General features: G+C 39.0%; 4 protein-coding genes and 1 long non-coding RNA gene across 5 annotated transcripts; 2 read left to right on the top strand and 3 right to left on the bottom strand.

Annotated features, from left to right (window-relative positions):
- Window positions 1-79: 79 nt before the first annotated feature.
- On the bottom strand, window positions 80-2,371 carry Arp8 (Actin-related protein 8). The gene has a single exon (XM_034970765.2). The coding sequence runs from the start codon at window positions 2,123-2,125 to the stop codon at window positions 437-439; it is 1,689 nt and encodes a 562-aa protein (XP_034826656.1). The 5' UTR covers window positions 2,126-2,371; the 3' UTR covers window positions 80-436.
- An 880-nt stretch (window positions 2,372-3,251) lies between these two features.
- Window positions 3,252-9,021, top strand: Syx16 (syntaxin 16). The gene is made up of 4 exons (XM_034970767.2): window positions 3,252-3,473; window positions 4,275-4,411; window positions 4,586-4,758; window positions 4,962-9,021. The coding sequence occupies exons 1-4, from the start codon at window positions 3,393-3,395 to the stop codon at window positions 5,585-5,587; spliced, it is 1,017 nt and encodes a 338-aa protein (XP_034826658.1). The 5' UTR covers window positions 3,252-3,392; the 3' UTR covers window positions 5,588-9,021.
- A 1,322-nt stretch (window positions 9,022-10,343) lies between these two features.
- vih (ubiquitin conjugating enzyme vih) lies at window positions 10,344-11,407 on the bottom strand. The gene is made up of 2 exons (XM_034970769.2): window positions 11,157-11,407; window positions 10,344-11,084 (listed from the first exon to the last, which is right to left on the bottom strand). The coding sequence occupies exons 1-2, from the start codon at window positions 11,255-11,257 to the stop codon at window positions 10,658-10,660; spliced, it is 528 nt and encodes a 175-aa protein (XP_034826660.1). The 5' UTR covers window positions 11,258-11,407; the 3' UTR covers window positions 10,344-10,657.
- A 2,157-nt stretch (window positions 11,408-13,564) lies between these two features.
- Window positions 13,565-14,996, top strand: LOC117984115 (splicing regulator SDE2). Its single transcript, XM_034970768.2, has one exon. It carries the CDS (start codon window positions 13,711-13,713, stop codon window positions 14,434-14,436), a length of 726 nt encoding a protein of 241 aa, XP_034826659.1. The 5' UTR covers window positions 13,565-13,710; the 3' UTR covers window positions 14,437-14,996.
- A 4,214-nt stretch (window positions 14,997-19,210) lies between these two features.
- On the bottom strand, window positions 19,211-20,615 carry LOC138402594 (uncharacterized). Its single transcript, XR_011236952.1, has 4 exons — window positions 20,144-20,615; window positions 19,899-20,019; window positions 19,568-19,646; window positions 19,211-19,480 (listed from the first exon to the last, which is right to left on the bottom strand). It is a non-coding gene; the product is annotated as an uncharacterized lncRNA (long non-coding RNA).
- Window positions 20,616-21,031: the final 416 nt, after the last annotated feature.

Raw genomic sequence — 21,031 nt, 5'->3', positions numbered from 1 at the left:
GCAATATGAATCTTACATTAATTAAGTTTTAATAATACCGAGTACTTATATTATACAAAAGGATTTTAAATAAAATAAGTTTGAGTTTTATACTATTTTATAATTTTGTAAATCTCGAACATCTGCCATATTATTATGTTATACAAAATTATAAGCTTATCAAGTAAAACAAATATTCGTTTATTTATAAATTAAAAACTTGAACAAAAAGTATTTTTATTTTATGTCTGAATTAGTGGCAAAATCTTTAACTAAAAACAGTCATGATCATAGTGGCATGCTTGACTACACAACACATAAGCAAAACAAAATTATACAAGTTATTTGACTGTCTCCGAAGCCCTTACAGCTGCTTCCTCATGCACTTGTGCAAGAAAACATATTTTATTCTTTCTTAATTAAACAACCTTTGTTCTAATCAGTATCAAAAGTTACTTTACCAAATGAATGGTGCTCTTTCTCTTAATATTTTGAGTCCATATCTATTCCACTCCATCTGGTTAATCCACAACTCGGCTGCAGACTCCAAGCACGACATGACCGCTGCCCCCTTCCACACGGTGCTGGCGGGGTCTATGTCCTTGGGGGATGTCACTATCTCCAGCTGCTCAGTCTTGTACGTGTAAGGGATTTGCAAGGCTAACTTGTTCTGAAGCCACAGGTTGAGCCCGTGAACTTTAACGCCTCCACCTACGATTAATATGCTACTGTACATTTTACGTTTTAACTCCTCATTCGGACAACAGTCTATACTTTGAAGAATTGCAGCGTCCAAACTCAACACTTGTCCGGGAGCCAGGGCCACCTCACCTGGACCACTCTCTAAAGTATCCACCACTATATCATCATCAGGGTTGGCAGTTGGCTGACTTTCATTCGCCCCTTCAAATTGTTGGCTTTCGTTTGCTGTAGGGTCAGCAGTCTCACGTTTTCTTCCCGTTTCTCTCAAGAACTCCGCATCGAAAGGGTCCTCTGCATCACTAGGCTGCCGAGTCTGAATTTTAGTAGTCTTCTGCCCGGTTATTTTAAGTAGATCTGTGTAAAAAAAGGACAGCGGTGATATGATACACTCATCACCGACTTGTAAAGTGTATTTGTTCACTATATCTCCCGGATGGTCAACCAGGAATGTCTTCTCTTGAGGTCCACAGACGTCTAGATTGATGTGACAAAAGTCTTGGTACAAGTTGCGCATCAGGAACACATCTCTGGGAACGTTCTCATTCCAATTCTTGTATGGGAATGCACTCTTGTGGAACATCCAGGACAAAGCCTGACACACATCCCCAGCTCCATAATCCATTCTTAATCTAGTGGTTTTATGCGAGATACCATCCTCGACACACGAAATGGCAGTCTTTTGGTCACCGATATCTACAACGCAAGCGGAACCGATGCCAGCTCCGAATGTCGCCCCTACACTTTCTTGAACAAGAAAGCAGTGACCGAATCCTAAATCTTTCAATAATAGTGATGTAAGGTACTTTAGATGACTTCTGGAATAGATATCTGGTATCAAAAGAACACAGCGGTACTTCACCAGTTCCATTAAGGGTATGCCCAGCTTGTATTCAATAATTGAGCTCCAAATGGTGAAGAGGTCGTTGAGAACGGAGGAAACCGAGCCGCCGACTTCCGAGTGCAAGTTGAAGTCGCCCCGGCGGAACGGGAAGTGCACGTTGTAGGGCAACTCGGGGTCCACGTCGAGCACCAGGTCACCCACCACGAGGTCGCACTGCACTTGCGGCCAGGCCTCCCCGTCGGCTGCGGGCTCCGGGAGCGAGCGCCGGTTGAAAGCCGCGATCTGCTGCGGCGGCGTAGCGTACCGCCGTCCGCCGTGCGACTGCATGCAAGACTGCAGCGTGTGGGATATCTGCAGACGACATTCTTCCAGCTCCTCGATGAGTTCTTTCGTCTTCGGTACGCTCGGCGGTACGAAAGGATCGCGGTAGATTTTTCCTCCGGGGTGGCGTTTCCTCGCTATACAATGAAGTTGTTTCACGGGTAGTAGATCAGAGGCGCGCCCTATGCGAACGTAGAGGGATCCGGGGTGTATTACAATTATCCTGTTCGATGGAAATTGTTGAAAATGCTCTGGGCCGGTTTCGTAAGTAGGCACACTCATTTGATTTTGTACTAAGCGTGAACTTGTAACTGCGTGACGATAATGAATTTGAATATTAGGTATATGATAATTACATGGTCACAATGAAAACCACTTGGACTTGAACACTTGATTGAACCACCGACCAGAAACGGTGTAAAAGACTTTTCATTTGGAGCCGGAGGACTTGAACAAAATTAGTGAATTTGTGAAACCATGCGTAAAAAACATACCGTTTATTACCAAAGAGTACCTATATAAAATAATCACTACAGTCTACAATAGTGTTCTGTGACGTTTTATTCGGAGTTTTTATTTATCACCACAAATACTAGTCCCAGGCCAAAAAGGATAGAACCCAGAGCCGTAAAACCAGTTAAAAAAGACAATATTATCTATGGGTTGGTGAGTGCTGCCAAATAGCTACCTATGTGAATTTCCCACCAAACGTCTTGCGAAATCGCCTTAAATATCAGTACCTAATAGGTACGTATTTCGAAAAAAAACTCCCAGAGTATTTTCAAATCCAAAATCGAATTGAATTAACTTACTTCCAATCCTTATGACTAAGACTTCGTTTATTAGTTTTAAGGGGCAAAAAATACAAAACCACGCTTTAAATTGCTTTTAATTTAATACTTTTAAAACCCATAAAACGCCTTTTTAATTTATTTCTTTCAAAAATTCTTCCCACAATTCCGCCCCGAGCCAAAAATCTCCCGAATTTGGAGGGAATCCCCCATCTAGCAACAGTGGATCGATTTTGACCTTAGAGTATTTAATGACACACACTTGACAGTGCCCATCTTAGAGTATGTGCATGGAGTATGTGCCCATGTCACAGATATATCCAGATTTGCAACTAGCGTGTCCCCCTCATTCCCTCTCTCTCAAGCAGATTTTCATACTTGTGAAATGTCATTCCTTCTACACTTCACGTTGTTTGTCAAATACTCATGTACAAATACATTTTCACAAACAAAAAAAAGTGGCCACGGTGATAAGGACAAAGCATAATCATTTTGTCACGTTCTAACAAGAGCTTAAATGCATTTAGCTATCTCGCTCTAACAGTAAGTGTCACAATAGGGCTACTTCTAACAGTCCTTATTCTGAGGCCCATGTAGTACCGTGACGTTGACGTTACTTTGACAGTTTTTAATTCGTGATTTTATACTTTATTTTGTAGTTTTTCTAAATCAACAAAAAATATTTTAAGGAGAAAACTGAAAAGTGAAGATTAGGACATTAACTATTTTTTCAAGATAGTGTGACAGAATATAATAAAATGGTATCGCGAAGTTTAACAGAAGTGTTTGTGTTGATGCGCAATAACGCAATCCATGGTCGGCAAATATTCGCAGAACAGGTACCTATCTAACTATTGATTGGACTGTAAAGACCAACTGTACAATAAGCACGATCTAAGTTGACCGGCCCGAAATTAGCCACGAATGGTAGCTGCATCTCTATCGAGACGCCTGGCCATGACCGCTTTCGCTTTCTGTCCATCGATGTTTCTGTCACACTTTAGCGAGACTTGGCTAGCATGAGCAACAACCTGAACTATATATTAAAGTACGATTAGAGCATACACTTTAGACAGACACTTTTCTGGTGGATATACTTACCTCAAAGTTACAGATGTGTGAGATCCACAAGACCCCCTGTCAAAGTGTGCTCTATAGATCTCGCCTAAGAGATACACAAGCCTAGCTGAGATCTGTTATTATCAGTCATATGCCTTGTGTTCAAATTGGACTATTTGTTTTACACACACTGGTACCTACATAGCACAAGCTTAATACTCGGTTGGAGGATAAAGGGATATATTAATCACTAACTGATGGCTATGATTTTGTCTGCATGGATTTAGATTTTCAAAAATCCTGTGGGAACTCATTGATTTTTTTGGAATAAAAAGTAGCCTATGTCACTCTCCAGGTCTTTAGCTATACCCATGTAAAATATCACGTTGATCCGTAACTCGGTTGTGGCGTGATTGAAGGACTAACCAACAAACAAACACACTTTCACATTTATACTATTAGTATCATGTTTAACATGGGTTGGCTGAATTAGCTATTCTTTTGAAAAAAAGTCAGTTTATATAGTTTAGGTTTCTTTTTTGTTTTGATCCCAAACCAAAATAATATACTTTTTCAAAAAGGGAAATGAGTCTGAAAGGGTCAGGCTTATGCGGTCCAGCAGCCTCGATGCGGAGGCCGGCTTGGAGACTCGCTCCGACTGTCATGCTCCACCGCCCTGGAGCGACTCATTGGAGGAGGCGCATTATATCATCACTAGGTACGTGAATTATTAAACTTTTCTTGATAAATACTTTAGGAAAAAAGATTGAAGTAAAATTCTTCATAGTATTTAATACTTACTCATCGAGTATACATTTTCCAATTAAAGCCAAGCTATAGTCTGTAAATTAAATTAAAAAAAATGAGGTTAAGCCCATCCACGTTTCCCTAGGCTACGAACGAAGCTGTCAGAGCTGCAGTCGCGTCATGAGCAGCAGCTGCGGCGGCCCGCGCTGGACGACAGCAGCGAGCAGCGGCACATCGAGAGGCTGTCGGCGGAGATCGGCCGCCACTTCGCGCAGGCACACGCCCGCCTCGCGCCTATCAGGGCGCAAGTCAGACACGGTCAGTGTGCTTCCTCCCTCCGCCCCTAGCCAGCCAGCTCAGCAGCTGGGCTGACTTACGATGATTTTAGTTGACTTCAAAGAAGTTGGTTCAATTCCTCTTTTCATCAAATGCATTCAGCAGAGTGATCTGATAAAATATAATTACTCACATAATTTTTAAAATCAATAATTAATAATGAGTCAAAATTTCTAAAATTCCAGGTAGCAAATCCGAACAAAAACTAGCAACAAATGTAGTTCTAGCTCTAGTAACGATCCTCCAAGACCTGAGCGTGACCTTTCGCTCGGCGCAGTCTAACTACTTAAAATCCCTAACGTCGAGGGAGGAAAGGTCTAATGCCTATTTCGACCTCCCCAATTTCGAGGAGCTGAGTTTACAAGACGAACTATTACCAGGCCTGACCAGTAACCAGACAGATTTACTGTTCTCCCTACCGAGTACTTCGACTCAGAATCATTTTGAGGAAGAAGATTCTGAGGGTAGTTTCCAAAAACAAAATTTGAACCAAAAGCAGTTACTACTGATGCAAGAAGAAAACACTAAAATGGTGGCAGAGAGGGAGGAGGAAGTGAACAAGATAGTGAAATCGATCGTAGATTTGAACGATATATTCAAGGATTTGGCGCAAATGGTTAACGAACAAGGCACGGTGCTGGATAGAATAGACTACAACGTAGAGCAGACGCAAGTGCAAGTCCACGAGGGGTACAAGCAGTTGCAGAAGGCTGAGAGGTACCAGAGACAAAACAGAAAGATGCATTGCATCATGATGCTTGCTGTTGTTGTTATAATTTTGGTCATACTACTGATTGTTGTCAAGAGTTAGCTTTTGTATTGACGAAGAAGGAGGGTAAAAGCATTTACGCCTACCTCGGCTGACTAATACTAAAAAGTCGGCGAAACAGAACACAGGGGCCTTAGCATTAAATCTTGACAGCCACAATGCATCGATCGCAATTACTTCCAATTGGCTGATAATTTTCTGCTTTCGTCGTTGTCTCTCGATAGACGTCCACTGCTGGACTGAGGTCTCTGCAAGGATCTCCACAGAGCAGGCAAAGTACCTATTAGTATAGCTAGAGGAATATTAATTGAACAAAAAGAATGACAAGAAAATATCATGTATGTATTCAGTATTTATAAGTGTCACAGAATAAATAATAATTATTGTTAAATTGGATAATATGCGGCAAATCGCAGGCAACTGCTAGTCTTCTATATGCTTCCCAGTGTAAGGTGATACTATTACATTCCTAGCAATAAGTGAAATCATTATAATTTTATAGGCCTTGGGCATGTTACGCTGGGGTTAATTCGCGTTAGTACAGTACTACCACTTTTATTAGTTACACCAATGTTCCTGCGCAGAAATGTTATTTTTGAATGGCGCGAAAATATCTCAGCCAATCACAGCGCGCGTACGTCCGCTATTGGTTGTTGCCTCCGCGCCATCTTTTATATGCCCGAACTATGAGCGAGATAGCACAAGTCTCCGTTGTTCTTGTATTTAAAATCTCAACGTCAAGCAACAAGATCTGTAGCAGGAAATATTATGCATCGATTTTTAGAAAGAGATAGCAGTTTTTTCGAGGGTTGCCTCTGTCGTTGAGGCCGACAAAACGTCACATAGGTATGAGTGCCAGAGACAACGCTCTACGAAGGCGAAATCTCTTTGTAAAGTTCGACGTTCAATATTTCCTGTCGGCTTCTGTACAGTACACGGCAGAAAATAATGTACATCGGCCTTTAGAATGACATTTCGACTTTGTAGAGCGTTCTCTCTGTCACTCATACCTATGTGACGTTTTGTCGACCACAGAGACAACGCTCTACTTAACCGCTATCTCTTTCTAAAGGTCGACATTATTTTCTGCCGCCTACTATATTTCGAATTTAGTCATTGACAGGTCGCGCTTTTCTGCGAAAACGAATTTTGCCGATGCGACTTATAAAAGTGGTTGAATCTCTGTCAGGGATTTACGCGCTAATGCCCTGGTCCTCACAGCGTAACAGCTGCTTAAACATACACAATCGCTGATATATATCAATCTACTAGGTGATATCGTTCGCGTGGATTTAGGTTTTTATCCCATGGGAGCTCAGGCTGTGATCTGTATTTGCTGAGACTTAAGACACTGTTATAACGAGACAGCGTTATATCGCTGGCATAAATCGTTATATCTCTTTAGGGTGCGACAAGGCTATCTTGGCGCGTGGCGAAAATCGGAACTAACGTTGCCGTGCCCTTTGTTCTTGTTTGAATAATTTTTGTTCTCCAACAGCGCCCCCCTGTCAATGTTATTCAAATGCCAAGAGAGCCTTGTCGCACTGTAAACTTAAGTCTGGGCAAAGTCAAAGTACGCTCTATAGATCTCAGCCTGAGAGCCGGTCAGGCGTCGCTGTAGTGTCGTGTGTGACCAAGGCTTAAATTACTAATGTTATTAATGACACTAATTCTAGTCTTTTGTTAGTGTAATATAGGTAGCGTATTATTTATTTAAAGTTATTTGTAAAGGTGCAATCAAAGTACTGTGTTGTGCAGTGTTGTAACGGTCCACTAACCAGTTGTATTGTGCACACTTACTGTCGAATAGAAAGATAGTTAAATATAATATAGATAGATAAATAAATGTAGATAGATATATTATGACCAAAATTGTTAACTTATTCCATTTAATATAAGTAACCATTTATTTATTTATTTAATCATACTTCTTAATGCATTAAAATTGAGTATCCATGTGCTAATTCATTTGTATATTTTTTTTAATAGGTAAAGTGAATAAAAAATTGCATGTTTAAAAATAGTGCCTCTTTCACACTGTTCCCCCCAGAAAAGGATAGCATCATTTTTAAATCTGTCAATTATGTTTTGAGATTATTCAAGTGTGACTAATTCTGTTGTACATAATCTCTAAACTAAAATGACAGGTCTAAATTTATTGCTATCTTTTTCACAATGCTCCCCGTGGAAAAAGATAGCACTAGATTTAGACCTGTCAATTTAGAGACTGTCTACAACAGATTTCAGTCTAGATACTTAAATTTGCTAAATATCTGCAGATTTGGTGTACCATTTTTTCTTTTTTCCTATGTTACTGTTGATTGATATATTGTTGAGATATGTGTGTGCCAATGTAATAATATGTATGTGCAGTAAAATCAATTTAAGTCTTAAAACGTACTTAAAAACGCCCAGCATCATGTTGTGTGGGTGTCGTAATCTGATTCGAACCATAAAAATACTAAGATAAAAGATTTGTTTTGACGCAGCAGTCTGTTTCCACCTTAGGCTATAAGTTAATATTGAAACCCGTCAGTTATAGTCCGCGCCAATTAAATAGTCGTTCTTGAAGTTAACCGCAAGACGCGTCGCTATAGCATTTTTAGGCGTATATGTGCCGCGCGACGCGAGGGAGCGGAACACACCAGCCCGCACGTCGCGCCGCACTCTGCATTAGTGTGAGTGCTACATCCGTACACAGTACACGTGGAAGCATACCTCGTAGGTCATGCAGACGCGACTATTTAACTGCCGGGAACTATATCAATATTCAGTCTATCTGTAATCTGTAGATAAGTTACTACTTGGCAACGCGAGCGTAGATTTGAACGTGACATCGTCAGATTACAGATAGATTGAATGTAGAAACCAGACTTATCTGTATAGTTTTTTTTAAAATAATAATTCATACAATGTACCTACCTACATTCTGAAACAAATTTTTATTTATTTTTATGCATAATAGTTTTTGATTCATCGTGCAAAATGTCGAAAAATACGACTAGTACGGAACCCTCGGAGCGCGAATCTGACTGGCACTTGGCCGGTTTTTTATCTCAGTTATAAACTATCGGGATTGTTATAAACCAAATTCACGCGAATAAATTCGCAGGGAAAGCTAGTTGTTAATAAAATATGTAACCAGATATAAGTCCCGCAAATTGCTATTGCGCTGTAACCATATCTCATTAACATCGAAATGACGTCATTTTGACGTTCAGCCGAAATAAAAATATACAATCAGCTCGAAACTTCAGTCTAGTGCTGACGTCACTAAAATGGCGGCCACGCGCATTAGCAATTCGTGGGACTTATATAATTACTATAAAATAAGTGAGCAAATATGTACGAATAAGTTTTATTAATAAAATTAAAGGACCTACATTATTTATTGAAGTAAGAGTGGACGGGAACTAAAGTGTAAATAAGTTGTTGTAATTTGTTAACTTATTAAATCAAATTTACATACCCAAGCATTATAAAATGTTTTATTTTGTATTGATTTTACCTTCAATTAAATATTAAAATATCCATTCAAGAGTCTTACATCATTTGATTCAGAAAGGCTTCTACTCTATCCACGGAGAGGAGTTAGTATAGATAAGGCTCTCTCTGTCTTAATCAATACAAATGATAGAGACAAAAAATCGTAAACATGTTTTCATAAAACATTTGAAAATATAATTTTGTTTGTGATTGGTTGGTGTCTCAGAATGGTTAACGCACACTGACTTTTTGTCTGTCATTAGTATGGGATAATGGGGATTACTGTTTGTAAGTTGAAGTGGCAGTAGGTATAACGCAAAAATTTAACCCCTCACGCGCCATTTTAACTTTTTGTGTCAAATTTCATGTCAAAAATATGATTTTAGTCCTTATTTTAAAGGGGTTATTCCCGTTGAGTGTGAAAAAGGTGTGAAAGGTGAACCGTACTTTTGACATGACAGTTGACCCATAGAGTTAAAATGGAGGAGTCATTTGTACGGACTATAGGCTAAGACTGTATGTAGGTTCATACATGTAAGAGTAGTGTGGAGTGCTATTCAGTATGATGGATCAACAGAGGATGAAGACAAGGTGGAAGTTTGAGGGTCCAGTGAAGTGGTACCCATAATATTATGGAAGGCCTACGTCAGACTAGACATAGGTTCATATGATGATACAGTCTAAGATGGAACATAGTACCAAAGCCCTCAATTTGCTTAGGCCTGCACCCCTACATGGTCTAAATTCCATGGACTCTTACGATGCGTTTTCACTTCCTAGCTTCTAATACTCACTGCTAGAAAATGGATGGGTTGCCTTCTAGCTTCTGGTTAGCTATAATTGCTAAAGAGTGAATAAGTACCTTGTAGGCACTAGGCAGGCATACGTATGGGCATAGCGCAAGCCTATATAGTAAAAAAAAATTCCTATATTTTGCAATTAATCTGTGATATCAGTCTAGTTGATCCATGTTGGGCTGGATTACTGAAAATTATTTCTTAGTAGGAATTTACGTTATAGATGGTACATTATACAGTGGTAGATGCATTCGACCATTCAAAAATACTTTTAAAAGTTTATTTAAATAGAATAATTTATTCACTGTTCTATTGTAAACAAAATCCATATGCAAATTCTCAAATTTCTAGACCTAAGTACTGCTTTAACTGTATGTAGATATGTCAGCTAGTTTCTTTTTATATGTAAGTATAGATTTATTTAGCACAAGAATGTGACCCACAAATGTTAGAATCTGCAACAAAGCATGATCATGAACTACAGCGAGGCAGGATAGTATGAATAAAAACAAAAATTGGAATTGAACTAAATAATTGTATTAATCAATTTCTTTCATAAAACATAACATCTTAAGTTTGTTGAAATTGTTAAACGAATGCAAGCGACAAGTGCATAGATCAAGAAAGTTTACAATTTTATACAATAATTATGAAATTACAATAAATATCAACACAAGTCTATTACAATGTGATTATTTAAATAGAAATGTTTGATTTGGATTGACATTAGAAATAAGGATAACAGAAAGACCTCCGTGTTCACACTCAGACATTCACAACACAAGTAACGCAACTCAACATAATTCATACAGTCAAATCTAACAAACTATTAGTCTCTATGTTTACTATAAAATTCATCTAAATACTTTTTGTAGGCGGGTTGGTTGGGCCATAGGTACGAGGCTTGCTGGTTCAGAGGACTTTGCGTGTTGGGTTCCGCTAGCAGGCTCTGTATAGAGAGGAGCACCGTGCGGACGTCGTACAGGGCCGTCCACTTGTCCTTCAATATATCTAAACATATTAGTCCACAGGTGTCCACGTTGGGATGAAAGCATGGCGTCACGAACTTGACCACGGGCGGGGCGTAGGGGTACGAGTTGGGGAACTCTAGGGACAGCTTGTACTTGTGTCCCGCGTAAACAGTGTCTTGGGGCCCGTTAATAGTACCTATCCATTTAAAAAGGTTTTCGCTTTCTGGAAACGCAGAGATCCCTTTGTCTGCGCATCGCATCAACTCCATGAGTTCTTTCTGCAATCTGTAACGAGCACTGAACCTTAGCCGAGGATCGAGAGAATTAAAAACACAAGGGATTATGGAAAATTCTTACCGTTTGCTCACGGCGTGATTGTCTTTTAATTTTATAGTGTCCTCATTTTGTTTAGCTGGATTCGACGACGACGCATAGTGCGGGTTAATATTCTGAGCCATAATAATCACAAGAAATCGAAATTAGATATCACCCGTTGTCTGTTGAAAGAAGACGACTTCCTGTTAATTTTAAAAAGCTCAAATTTTATTGGATCTTTCATTAGTTTGACAGATGCACGAATGCAATAATGGCAAGAATAATGGCGTCAATCAACGTAAAATTGCATAGACTAATATCACAGGCTAAACAGTAAACACTGTCGATGTCGATCAAAGAGAATACAAGTGGATGTGGGTAACTTTAGAAATAAATCAAACATTGTGTTGTGACGGTGGAAAAAATAACTGGGCCATGAAATGACATTATGTCATTAAGAATAAGAATAAGAATAAGAATAATTTATTTTGAATTTAGAATTTAGGCACAAGAAACAAGTTTCCTACCCTCTGCACTTGGAAAACCCTGTATTGCAGAAGGCAGTTACAAGTTTTTTAAAAACTAGGGACTTAATATATTATATCTAATATTACACTAAAATTATAGGTAAGAGAACGAGTTTCCTACCCTCTGCACTAGGAAAAAACCTGTGTTGCAGAAAGGCAGTTACAAGTTTCCTAAAAACTAACCTAATATTATACCTCACCTAATACTATACCTAATGTTATACAAAATTATAGATAAGAGTGAGTGTGTGTACGTGTGTTTTCTGTATGTGTGTGTGTATATATGTGTGTGAGCGTGTGTGTGTGTGTGTGTGTCATTGGGGCCATGCATAGGGGCCATGGACTATGATGACCCGTAATTGAGCAGCAACGGCAACGGCGAACAATATTGTGGGCGTTGCTCTACTCTAGCTCCTAGCCGCGTCGGTGGAACTCAGGAACTGATCGGTGGCGGACAGTTACTCAGCACACAACTTAAAAAAAATGCATTTTTCTTTAAGTTGAGTGCTTTTAAGAATAAAACAGGCCGTTCGTGGCCGTTCGATTAAAAAAATATTTTTCGAGTTGACGAAAACGTCGAGATTTTCAAAGCTAGTTAACTAAATGTTTTACGTACGAAAATATTACATTATGCAAGTTTTAGTTTGGTCCTAGCATCCTAGTAGCATTCTTTTTTAGAAACAATTGGTAGAAATCTCACGTTCTTGGTGTTAAACTCAAAAAAATATTTTTTATAGTTAACATTACTAGTTAGTAATTACTATTGCGAGAATAATAAGTTCCCAGTAATATACTCAGAAAGTGCTCAATAAATTCAAAAATAAGTCATATTGCAGACCGCCCGTACCGAAACCTTGCATCTAAAGCTGTTCCTACGTAAAATCTATTTTGTTTTTGATATTTTTAACGGAGAATTTAAAACGGTAGGACCTATCATACCGAATAGTTATCACTTTTATTTTTGTATTGAATACCTCGGCAACTAACGTAACAAGACGAATAACAAGATAAAATATGTAATAGAAAAAGAGCATGAACCAACCAACTTTCACTTTCATTTTACTTATTATATTTTTGTGTTCACTCAAGTATGAAATTGGGGTGAATGGAATAGTTAATTCAGATTGGGTTCAATCTAAAAAGTCTATAAAAGATCAGCAATAACGCAATGCACCTTCAGTTACACAAAGTTAAACATTTAAATAAAAGTACCTTAACATAGTTAGTTACTTTGCAACTGCATTGAAAATTTAGCAGAAATAATGATTGCTTTTGTAAGTACAAACTTGCCTATTTATTTTTGTATATACTTAATTAAGTATAATAGTAAAACGTAGGTAAGTAAAATATGAAAATAATTTAACAATAAGTAACGGGAAAGGAGTTTAAATCCATGTCCGCAAACCGCGCAAAACAAATAGTCATTCCTGAATTTAATCGCAATCTCTACGTGTATTGTGCAGATCTATAAGAGTATCCGAACATGTGATGATGCGATGCAAGTTGAGCAGCTCAACTCAAGTCCACATTCATGAGTCGCTCAGCACACAGGTGTTACGGCGCCTCTAACATGACACAACGTACATTTCGACTAGTCAAGTGAAATAAACCAATGTTGAGTTTAATCACAAACTTCATAAATAATGTAATTAGTAAATTAATAAACATTGTGGCTAATTCCATTGTACACAATCTCTAAACTAAACCAAAATGGAACGTCTAAATCTATTGCTATCCCTTTCATAATGTTGCTTGCGGAAAAGGATAGCACAAGATTTAGACCCGTTAATTTAGTTTAGTTTAGAGATTGTGTACAAGAGAATTAGCCCCAATGTCTAAATTTCGACTATAAAAGACTGACACCCAGAGCCGTAAATAAAAAATAGTGTTGTCAATTTTAATGACAAGACAATTGACATTTTGTCGTTTTTTTAATTGATTCTGTGGATTGGCGAAACGAAATCGTGATTTGTGATTTCATCAAAAACATTGTGAATATTTCTGTGGAATATTATCATTGATTTTTCATTTACTTGTTTTAATTTCTTTAATATATAACCGCGCACAAAATGGAAAACATGATTTATTTTGAGAACTGTTTACTATTCAACGCCACTTCGTACACAGACGTGTTCGAATTGAAACGCAATATTTCAGCACAATATGGCATTCCTGTGGAAGATTTATATGTTACATTGAACGGAAAGCTTGCGTACGACGATTGTAATTTGGGAAACAGTGACAATGTTGTCAGAGTGCGCTCCAAGATCGTCGGTGGGAAGGGAGGTTTCGGTTCTATGTTGCGTGCAATCGGCGCTCAAATCGAGAAAACCACGAATCGTGAAGCATGCCGAGACCTCTCTGGAAGGCGTTTACGCGATATTAACGAGGAGAAGAGGTTAAGAAAGTGGTTAGAAGGTCAGGAAGATCGAGAACAAGAGGCGGCTGAGAGAAAGAAAAAAAAGTTAGAACGGCTGATCGCTGAGCCAAAAATTGACGTGAATTTGCATCCTCAGTACGAAAAGGAGAGGCAAGAACTGCCCGAGCGTGTCAGTGCGGCTGTGGACGCGGGTTGGCAAGCTGCGGGCACATCTAATGAAGGTGTCAAACGTAAAGCAGAGGTTGAACAGAGTAAGGCAAAGAAAAAGGCTAAATTGTGGATAGATGCTGACTTATCAGACTGTTCTTCGCTAAGTGATGATGAGGAAGTGGAAATCAAGTCCAACACTGCACAAACCGTGTCCACAGATAGTGGGAATGAGTCTGATAAGTGTTCGGGGAGTAGTAAAATATAGTAATAGTTTCATTTTTATATATCTTAGTGTTAAAATTAATGTTTTAAGGACTTTAGGAGTAATCTTTGTGAATTGTATTATGTTTTTCAATAACAAAATTCTATGTTGTCATTAAGCTGTTATAGCCTAGTGGTTAGGACGTCCGCCTTCTAATCGGAGGTCGAGGGTTCGATCCCGGGCACGCACCTCTAACTTTTCGGAGTTTGTGTGTGTGCGTTTTAATGAATTAAATATCACTTGCTTTACCGGTGAAGGAAAACATCGTGAGGAAACCTGCATGCCTGAGAGTTCTCTGTACGACCCATGCTCTGTAGTGATGACGCAGCCTGATGGAGCACGCTTGCCTAAAAGATGCCTATTCACTCTTGTCTTGAGGGTACCCATATTATAATATAATATTCTTTCTCTGCCTGTGTTGAGGTTGGTGTTGATACTATTATTGAGTCTGTCTGAACTAATGTAACAGTCAGAGTTTGTGTAACGATCCAGCTGATTGAGTTTATAAATTATATTGTAAGGAAAGAAAATAAATCTTAGAAACTGCAATTTTTGTATAGTTTTACTCCAACCGTTTCCAATAGAAATATATTATATAGTGCGACAAGGCTCTCTTGGCACTTCAATGACATTGACAGGGGGGCACTGTTAGAGAACAAAGGCTTAGAATATACGGAATATTAAAACAAGAACAAAGGGGAAACTTGACGGCAACATTATAGGCAGATTACACCTATCGAGTAGTGAAGCGAGACAGTAAAAATGTCACTCAGCCGAAACAGTGCTGTGTGTTTATACCAACCGAGTACTCGGCCGAGGACACTGACTCGCCACTGTACTCGGTAGGTGTCATCTGCCCGTTAGTTCCGATTTTCGCCACGCGCCAAGATAGCCTTGTCGCACTGTACTATATTTTAGTATTTAATGGAGAAGTTTGAGGATGTTGCAATGGAAATAAAATATAAGTAGATCAAAATTAATACATAGTTCTAAAAAACCGGCCAAGTGCGAGTCAGGCTCGCGCAACGAGGGTTCCGTAATCCGTACTACAGTCGTATTTTTTCGATATTTTGCACGATAATTCAAAAACTATGATGCATAAAAATAAATAAAAATCTGTTTTAGAATGCACAGGTCAAGACCTTTCATATGATACCTCAATTGATATAGTTAGCTTACTTCGAAAATCGAAAATACCTAAGTACTAATTATTAGTTCATGACCACAATTTAATTTTTTTTTGTGTGATGTAACCGCAAATTCACAGTTTTCAGATTTGCCCCCCTAATGTCTGCTACAAGACCTACCTACCTGCCAAATTTCATGATTCTAGGTCAACGGGAAATACCCTGTAGGTTTCTTGACAGACCGACACAGACAGACAGACAACAAAGTGCTCCTATAAGGGTTCCGGTTTTTTCCTTTTGTGGTACGGTCTACGGAACCCTAAAAATAAACCTACAACCAACTACTAATCCAGCGGCTGCCTGCGACTCTACTAGTCTTATGTCATCTGTCCACCTAAGTAGTCTATCATAGAATACCTACAGTTGACAAAGTAGGTACATTATAATTAACACGAATTTTTAAAAATCCAATCAGCTGGTACATTGTATGCTCCAGCTATCACCTGTCAACGGTGTTTTAACTGCTATTACGGGGCCCGATTACCTAGCCTTCGCTGTCCGTCCGTCCGTCTGTCTGTCAATGGGAATAGGATAGGGAGTATAAAGAGTTGATCTCACAGTGTGTATCTCTGTGTCTATTTCTATTGCCGTTATAATAACATAACAAACCAAGATGGCGAATAACAAAATGGCCGCCATGCAAATTAATAAAAAAAAAGTACGGAACCCTTTGTTTGCTAGTGCGACTCGCACTTGACCGGTTTTTTTATTTGTATTCCAGAGAAAACTGTGGTGCGTGGTGTTAATGCTCTCATTCCTCATGCTGGTCGACGGGAGACCACAAGAGTCATATGGCGGAGGGAATCATGCTTCTGAGCGAAAAGGTATGTAGGAACATACCTACCTTCATCATCATCATCATCGTCATCGTGTGCCTTCTTCGAAACGAAGTTTGGAGCAGTGTTGGCATTTACCTATGACCTACTGATCGTATACCTACCACGAGACGACCGCAAGTCGCAACAAACAGACCCTCAGTGGTTTCACTGAGGCTGCGGCCTCAACAACAGCGGGAGGCGGTGTGGGTGGCGAGGCGGGAGCGGCGGCGGGAGCGAGACTATGATACAATACAATACGCATTCATTTATATGGTGGTCAACCAACCAATGTCAAATGAGCTTGATTACTATCATTTAGTATTGATCATGATCACTACTTAGTTAACGAATCACCATAATATAAATGAATGCGTACTGTATCATCGTTCCGCTCTCGCCGCTGCTCCCGTCTCGCCCACCGCTGTCGTCGAGGCTGCGGCCTAATCAGGAACTCGGATCTTGAATTCGCACAGTGGGCGATTTGTCAATCTATACAGTAGCACAAAATCCCATCCTCACTGAAACACGGCTTCGTACATAACTGACTTTATTTCGAATCCATGCAAGCAAGTGTTGCCTGTAGGTTACACACACATCTATAGCTATTGTATATCTACATACGTCACAGGCGCACGATAGCGGCTGTGTCTGTGCCGCTGCGCAACTGATTCGGCAATCAACCTTCCATTAGAGAGTAGTAGAGAAGTCTTTTTATCTGACGCCAAATAAACTGTTTTCAGATGACGCTGGCAGAGTCCAGATAAAGGTGTACCGTGGACCTACCAGGCTCGACGGAACCGCGCCCTGGGGCTTCTGGGTCAAGCAGCCATCTGATGAGAAATGAACCCAGTAGCACTATCTATTGCCCGCCCATGCCATTTCGTAGCTTGGAGCAGCGCGGCGAGTGGTGCCTAGGCATACTCATGTAGCCTCGGCACGGATCTAAAGGAATACCTTGAATGCGTAGAATTCATATTGTATCCCAATGGCGGATTCCACCAATCAGATTATTGAAAATTGACGCGATACAGTGATCTGATTGTTGGAACCTGCACAAGTGCGTTCTAGCGCACCTACCAACAGAACGCATTGTTGACCACGTCTTGGGGGGGGGGGGGGTAGGGGGGGGGGGGGGCGATTGTATACTCTCCACGCCGCTTCTTTCCGTCTTGTTAAATATTAAGAGTTTGTTTTACACGCTTGCCACCCCACAGGACGCGCTCCCACCTGGGCCGCCCACTAAGACTCATTAATTACGAGTACAAGCTCGGCTGAGATCTGTGTATTTTACAACAATGTGCAGTCATACGCCTCGTCTTCAGATTGGACTACTTTTATTGCGCGCATTCATCCATACATTTTATTCTCCGCGCCCCGCTCCGCTCGCCGCAACGCTAAAGTCGTGGATAGGCATTAGTAAATACAAGTTCACCAAAGACTATCTAATTAAATAACTAATAAGTATATTGCATCGTGTAAGTATTTCATTAAAGTATTCTGATTTTCATGAGTGGTTTTATTTTATTTGGACAGTAATGAAGACAGGATGAATTAAACACCTTAGGACCTAAACTAATATTTCAGGCAAAGCGTGTACTGGGTATGCGCCAGAAAATAATGTACATCGGCCTTTGGAATGTGATTTCGGCTTTGTAGAGCGTTATATCTGTCACCACTGTCACTCATACCCATATGACGTTTTGTCGGTCTCAACGACAGAGACAATGCTCTACAAATCCGCTATCTCCTTCTAAAGGTCGATGTACATTACTTTCTGCCGCGTACTGCAGGTACTTAGTTATTTTATCAATCAATTCAGAGTTTCCATACTTTTTCGTTCACACAGATCACTGCCCATTTCCATAATATAATAATATTATCATTGTGTTGAATTCCAATGTTTGTATGTTTTACCTCTAACTTTTCAGAGTTATGTGCGTTTTAATTAATTAAATATCACTTGCTTTAACGGTGAAGGAAAACATCGTGAGGAAACCTGGCATGCCTGAGAGTTCTCCATAATGTTCCCAAAGGTGTGTGAAGTCTACCAATACGCACATGGCCAGCGTGGTAGAGTATGGCCAAAACGCCCAAAACCCTTCTCACTCTGAGAGGAGATCCGTGCTCTGTAGTGAGCCGGCTATGACTTGATCATGATGATGATGATGATACCTATGCAAAAAATCACGCCGATCCGTTGCGGCGTGATTGAAGGACAAAATAACTAGAATAGAATAGAAATGTTTTCGGTCAAATAAACTTTTCTACATAAGTACTTTTGAATCTTCAATATCTACCAATGCTTCAGAATGCCAATCCTATCGAGAAGAACTATCATTTCATCGAGGAACCTGGCCACAGAACACATTTACTCCAGGAGAAGAAGCCCAACTACATACAAATAAAGTGCAGACTATGCACCGTCACGCCATCTATTAGTGATTCCATAGAATTAAAATTTTGGCGCGAAATTACGAACCCCGTATTTTTTTTTTTTCTATATTAGGCCCGCATTCCAATCGCCAAATAATCTTTAACCGAGGAGTTTATTCCACAGTTAAAGATTATTATTTATGGCGATTGAAAAGCGGTCATAACAAAACTGGAATAAAACAAGTAAATACTTTTTAAAATGCTATAATTTTTAGAAATAAATTTTTATATTATACTGTGAAAAGCATACAAAGATTTAAGTTATGTTTTTACTTATTTTTTTTCTAAGCTATTAGATGAAGTAAATAAATGTACTTTTAAAGTGTTTTATTACAAATATGTCATAATCCACAGCATACATAATGAAGAAATTACAAAAACAGGTTATAGTTAAACCAAAGTTGGATTACAGTAATAAATCTTAATAGAATTATTATCTTTTAAACAGATTAATTATTATTAAAGATCTAATACTGAAATGTTTTTCAAACTAGGGAATGTTACATAGCAAGAACTACTTATTCAATATATCATAAATAGAATAATGAACAGAACCAATATAGGCATATAGGCATATTTAGTAGTGGTTTGTGGAAGCACAGACAGGTCCTGAAATAAGGCAAAATACACAAAATTATTATATTTTTTTAACTGATGATTTATAAAAAATTACAATAGAAACATTATATTACATACCACTGTGATGTATCTGGTGGCCGAGATAAGATAGGCACATTTGGTACCTAGTAGGTTGCGGAAGCCACACTGACTGTTCCTGGAATAAGGCAAAATACACAAAATCAATATATTTGTTTCTCTACTGAGAATGTGTTAAGTAGGTACATATTGCAATAGAAATTTATATTATGTACCAACTGAATAAAATGTTGCTGTGATGTGTCTGCTGGCAGAGACAAGATAGGCACATTAGGACAGGTTCTAAAATGAGGCAAAATGAACAAAATTGATGTTTTTCTGAGATTTTTTTACAAATTGCAATAGAAATGAATAGTTACTAGGTACATACCACTGAAATTGAATGTTGTTGCAATGTTTCTGCTGGTGAGCCAGGCACACTGCTGGTGTGCAAGCTTTTCAACACCTACTCAGTTACATTGGCAAAACAATATTCTGCCCAAATTCGAAGTCTGAAACATTATAATAATACTATATAATAAACCAAAATATCAAAAACACCAGCGTTTCTGACTTCTTTAGCCGGTTTGTAGATAAAAAGAACAGCTGGTACTTAAGGGACACGACAATATTTACCTTGCATAATTAGATGCCTTTCCGGCTCTTGGTAAAGAGTGGATAGTAAGTGTTGGGTCGAAAGCCGATGCACAGCACTTAACACGCTTTCTATATTTATCAGACATGATAAATTTAATCTTACAAACGAAAAGAGTCACCAAACAATAAGTCACTGTCCTTATTTTTCTCTAGTCTCAATCACACTGCTGCGAGTTTCTTCAAGCTAACAGGGAGAGAAAAATAGAAGCAAAAACACTAAACCACATGAAATACAACTAAAAATATACAAATTTATCACAACTGTTGGGAAAGAAAACTTTCATATTTAAACCAACAACCTAAAAACAAACGTACCATAGAGTAGATAGTTGCCAGTTGTTTATAGTTTGAAACTTTGTCTCTGACTTTGAAGTTTAGAATGAGACAAAGAATGTCTTTGTTTCATTCTAAATGATTCCATAAAAAGTCTGCAGTGGCCCCATACAAAGTTGCCACCCCCTGAACCTGTAGGGCGATTGTCTAAAACCTGCATCAATCATTATTACAATCTCAATTGTTCTGATTGGCTGAATTTGTGCTATTCTTGTTGCAACAATGCATTGTAGCCAATAGCGAGTGAGCATTAACCAATCAGAGATGATTGCGATCGTGACATTGTAGCTGTCAAACAACCGCGGTAGGGCCACTGGCTACGATTTGACGTTTGGTAGGTAAGGTACCTTTTTTTTTTTTTTTTTTTAAATTTATTTTACGGCCCTGGATAACAGTCCTTTAAGGCCTGGTAAGGTACCTTTTAAGGAAAACCCAAAGAATTTGTATGTACTACTACGTAGTACACCGGAAAACCAAAGCAGGTTGTATGGTAATACGTTTGTATGGAAAACTTAGGAGTGCGCTAGGGTTAGG

Source organism: Maniola hyperantus, chromosome 7 (genome assembly GCF_902806685.2).
Source record: "Maniola hyperantus chromosome 7, iAphHyp1.2, whole genome shotgun sequence".
Taxonomy (NCBI): Eukaryota; Metazoa; Arthropoda; class Insecta; order Lepidoptera; family Nymphalidae; genus Maniola; species Maniola hyperantus.
This window is presented reverse-complemented; position numbering and strand designations above follow the sequence as displayed.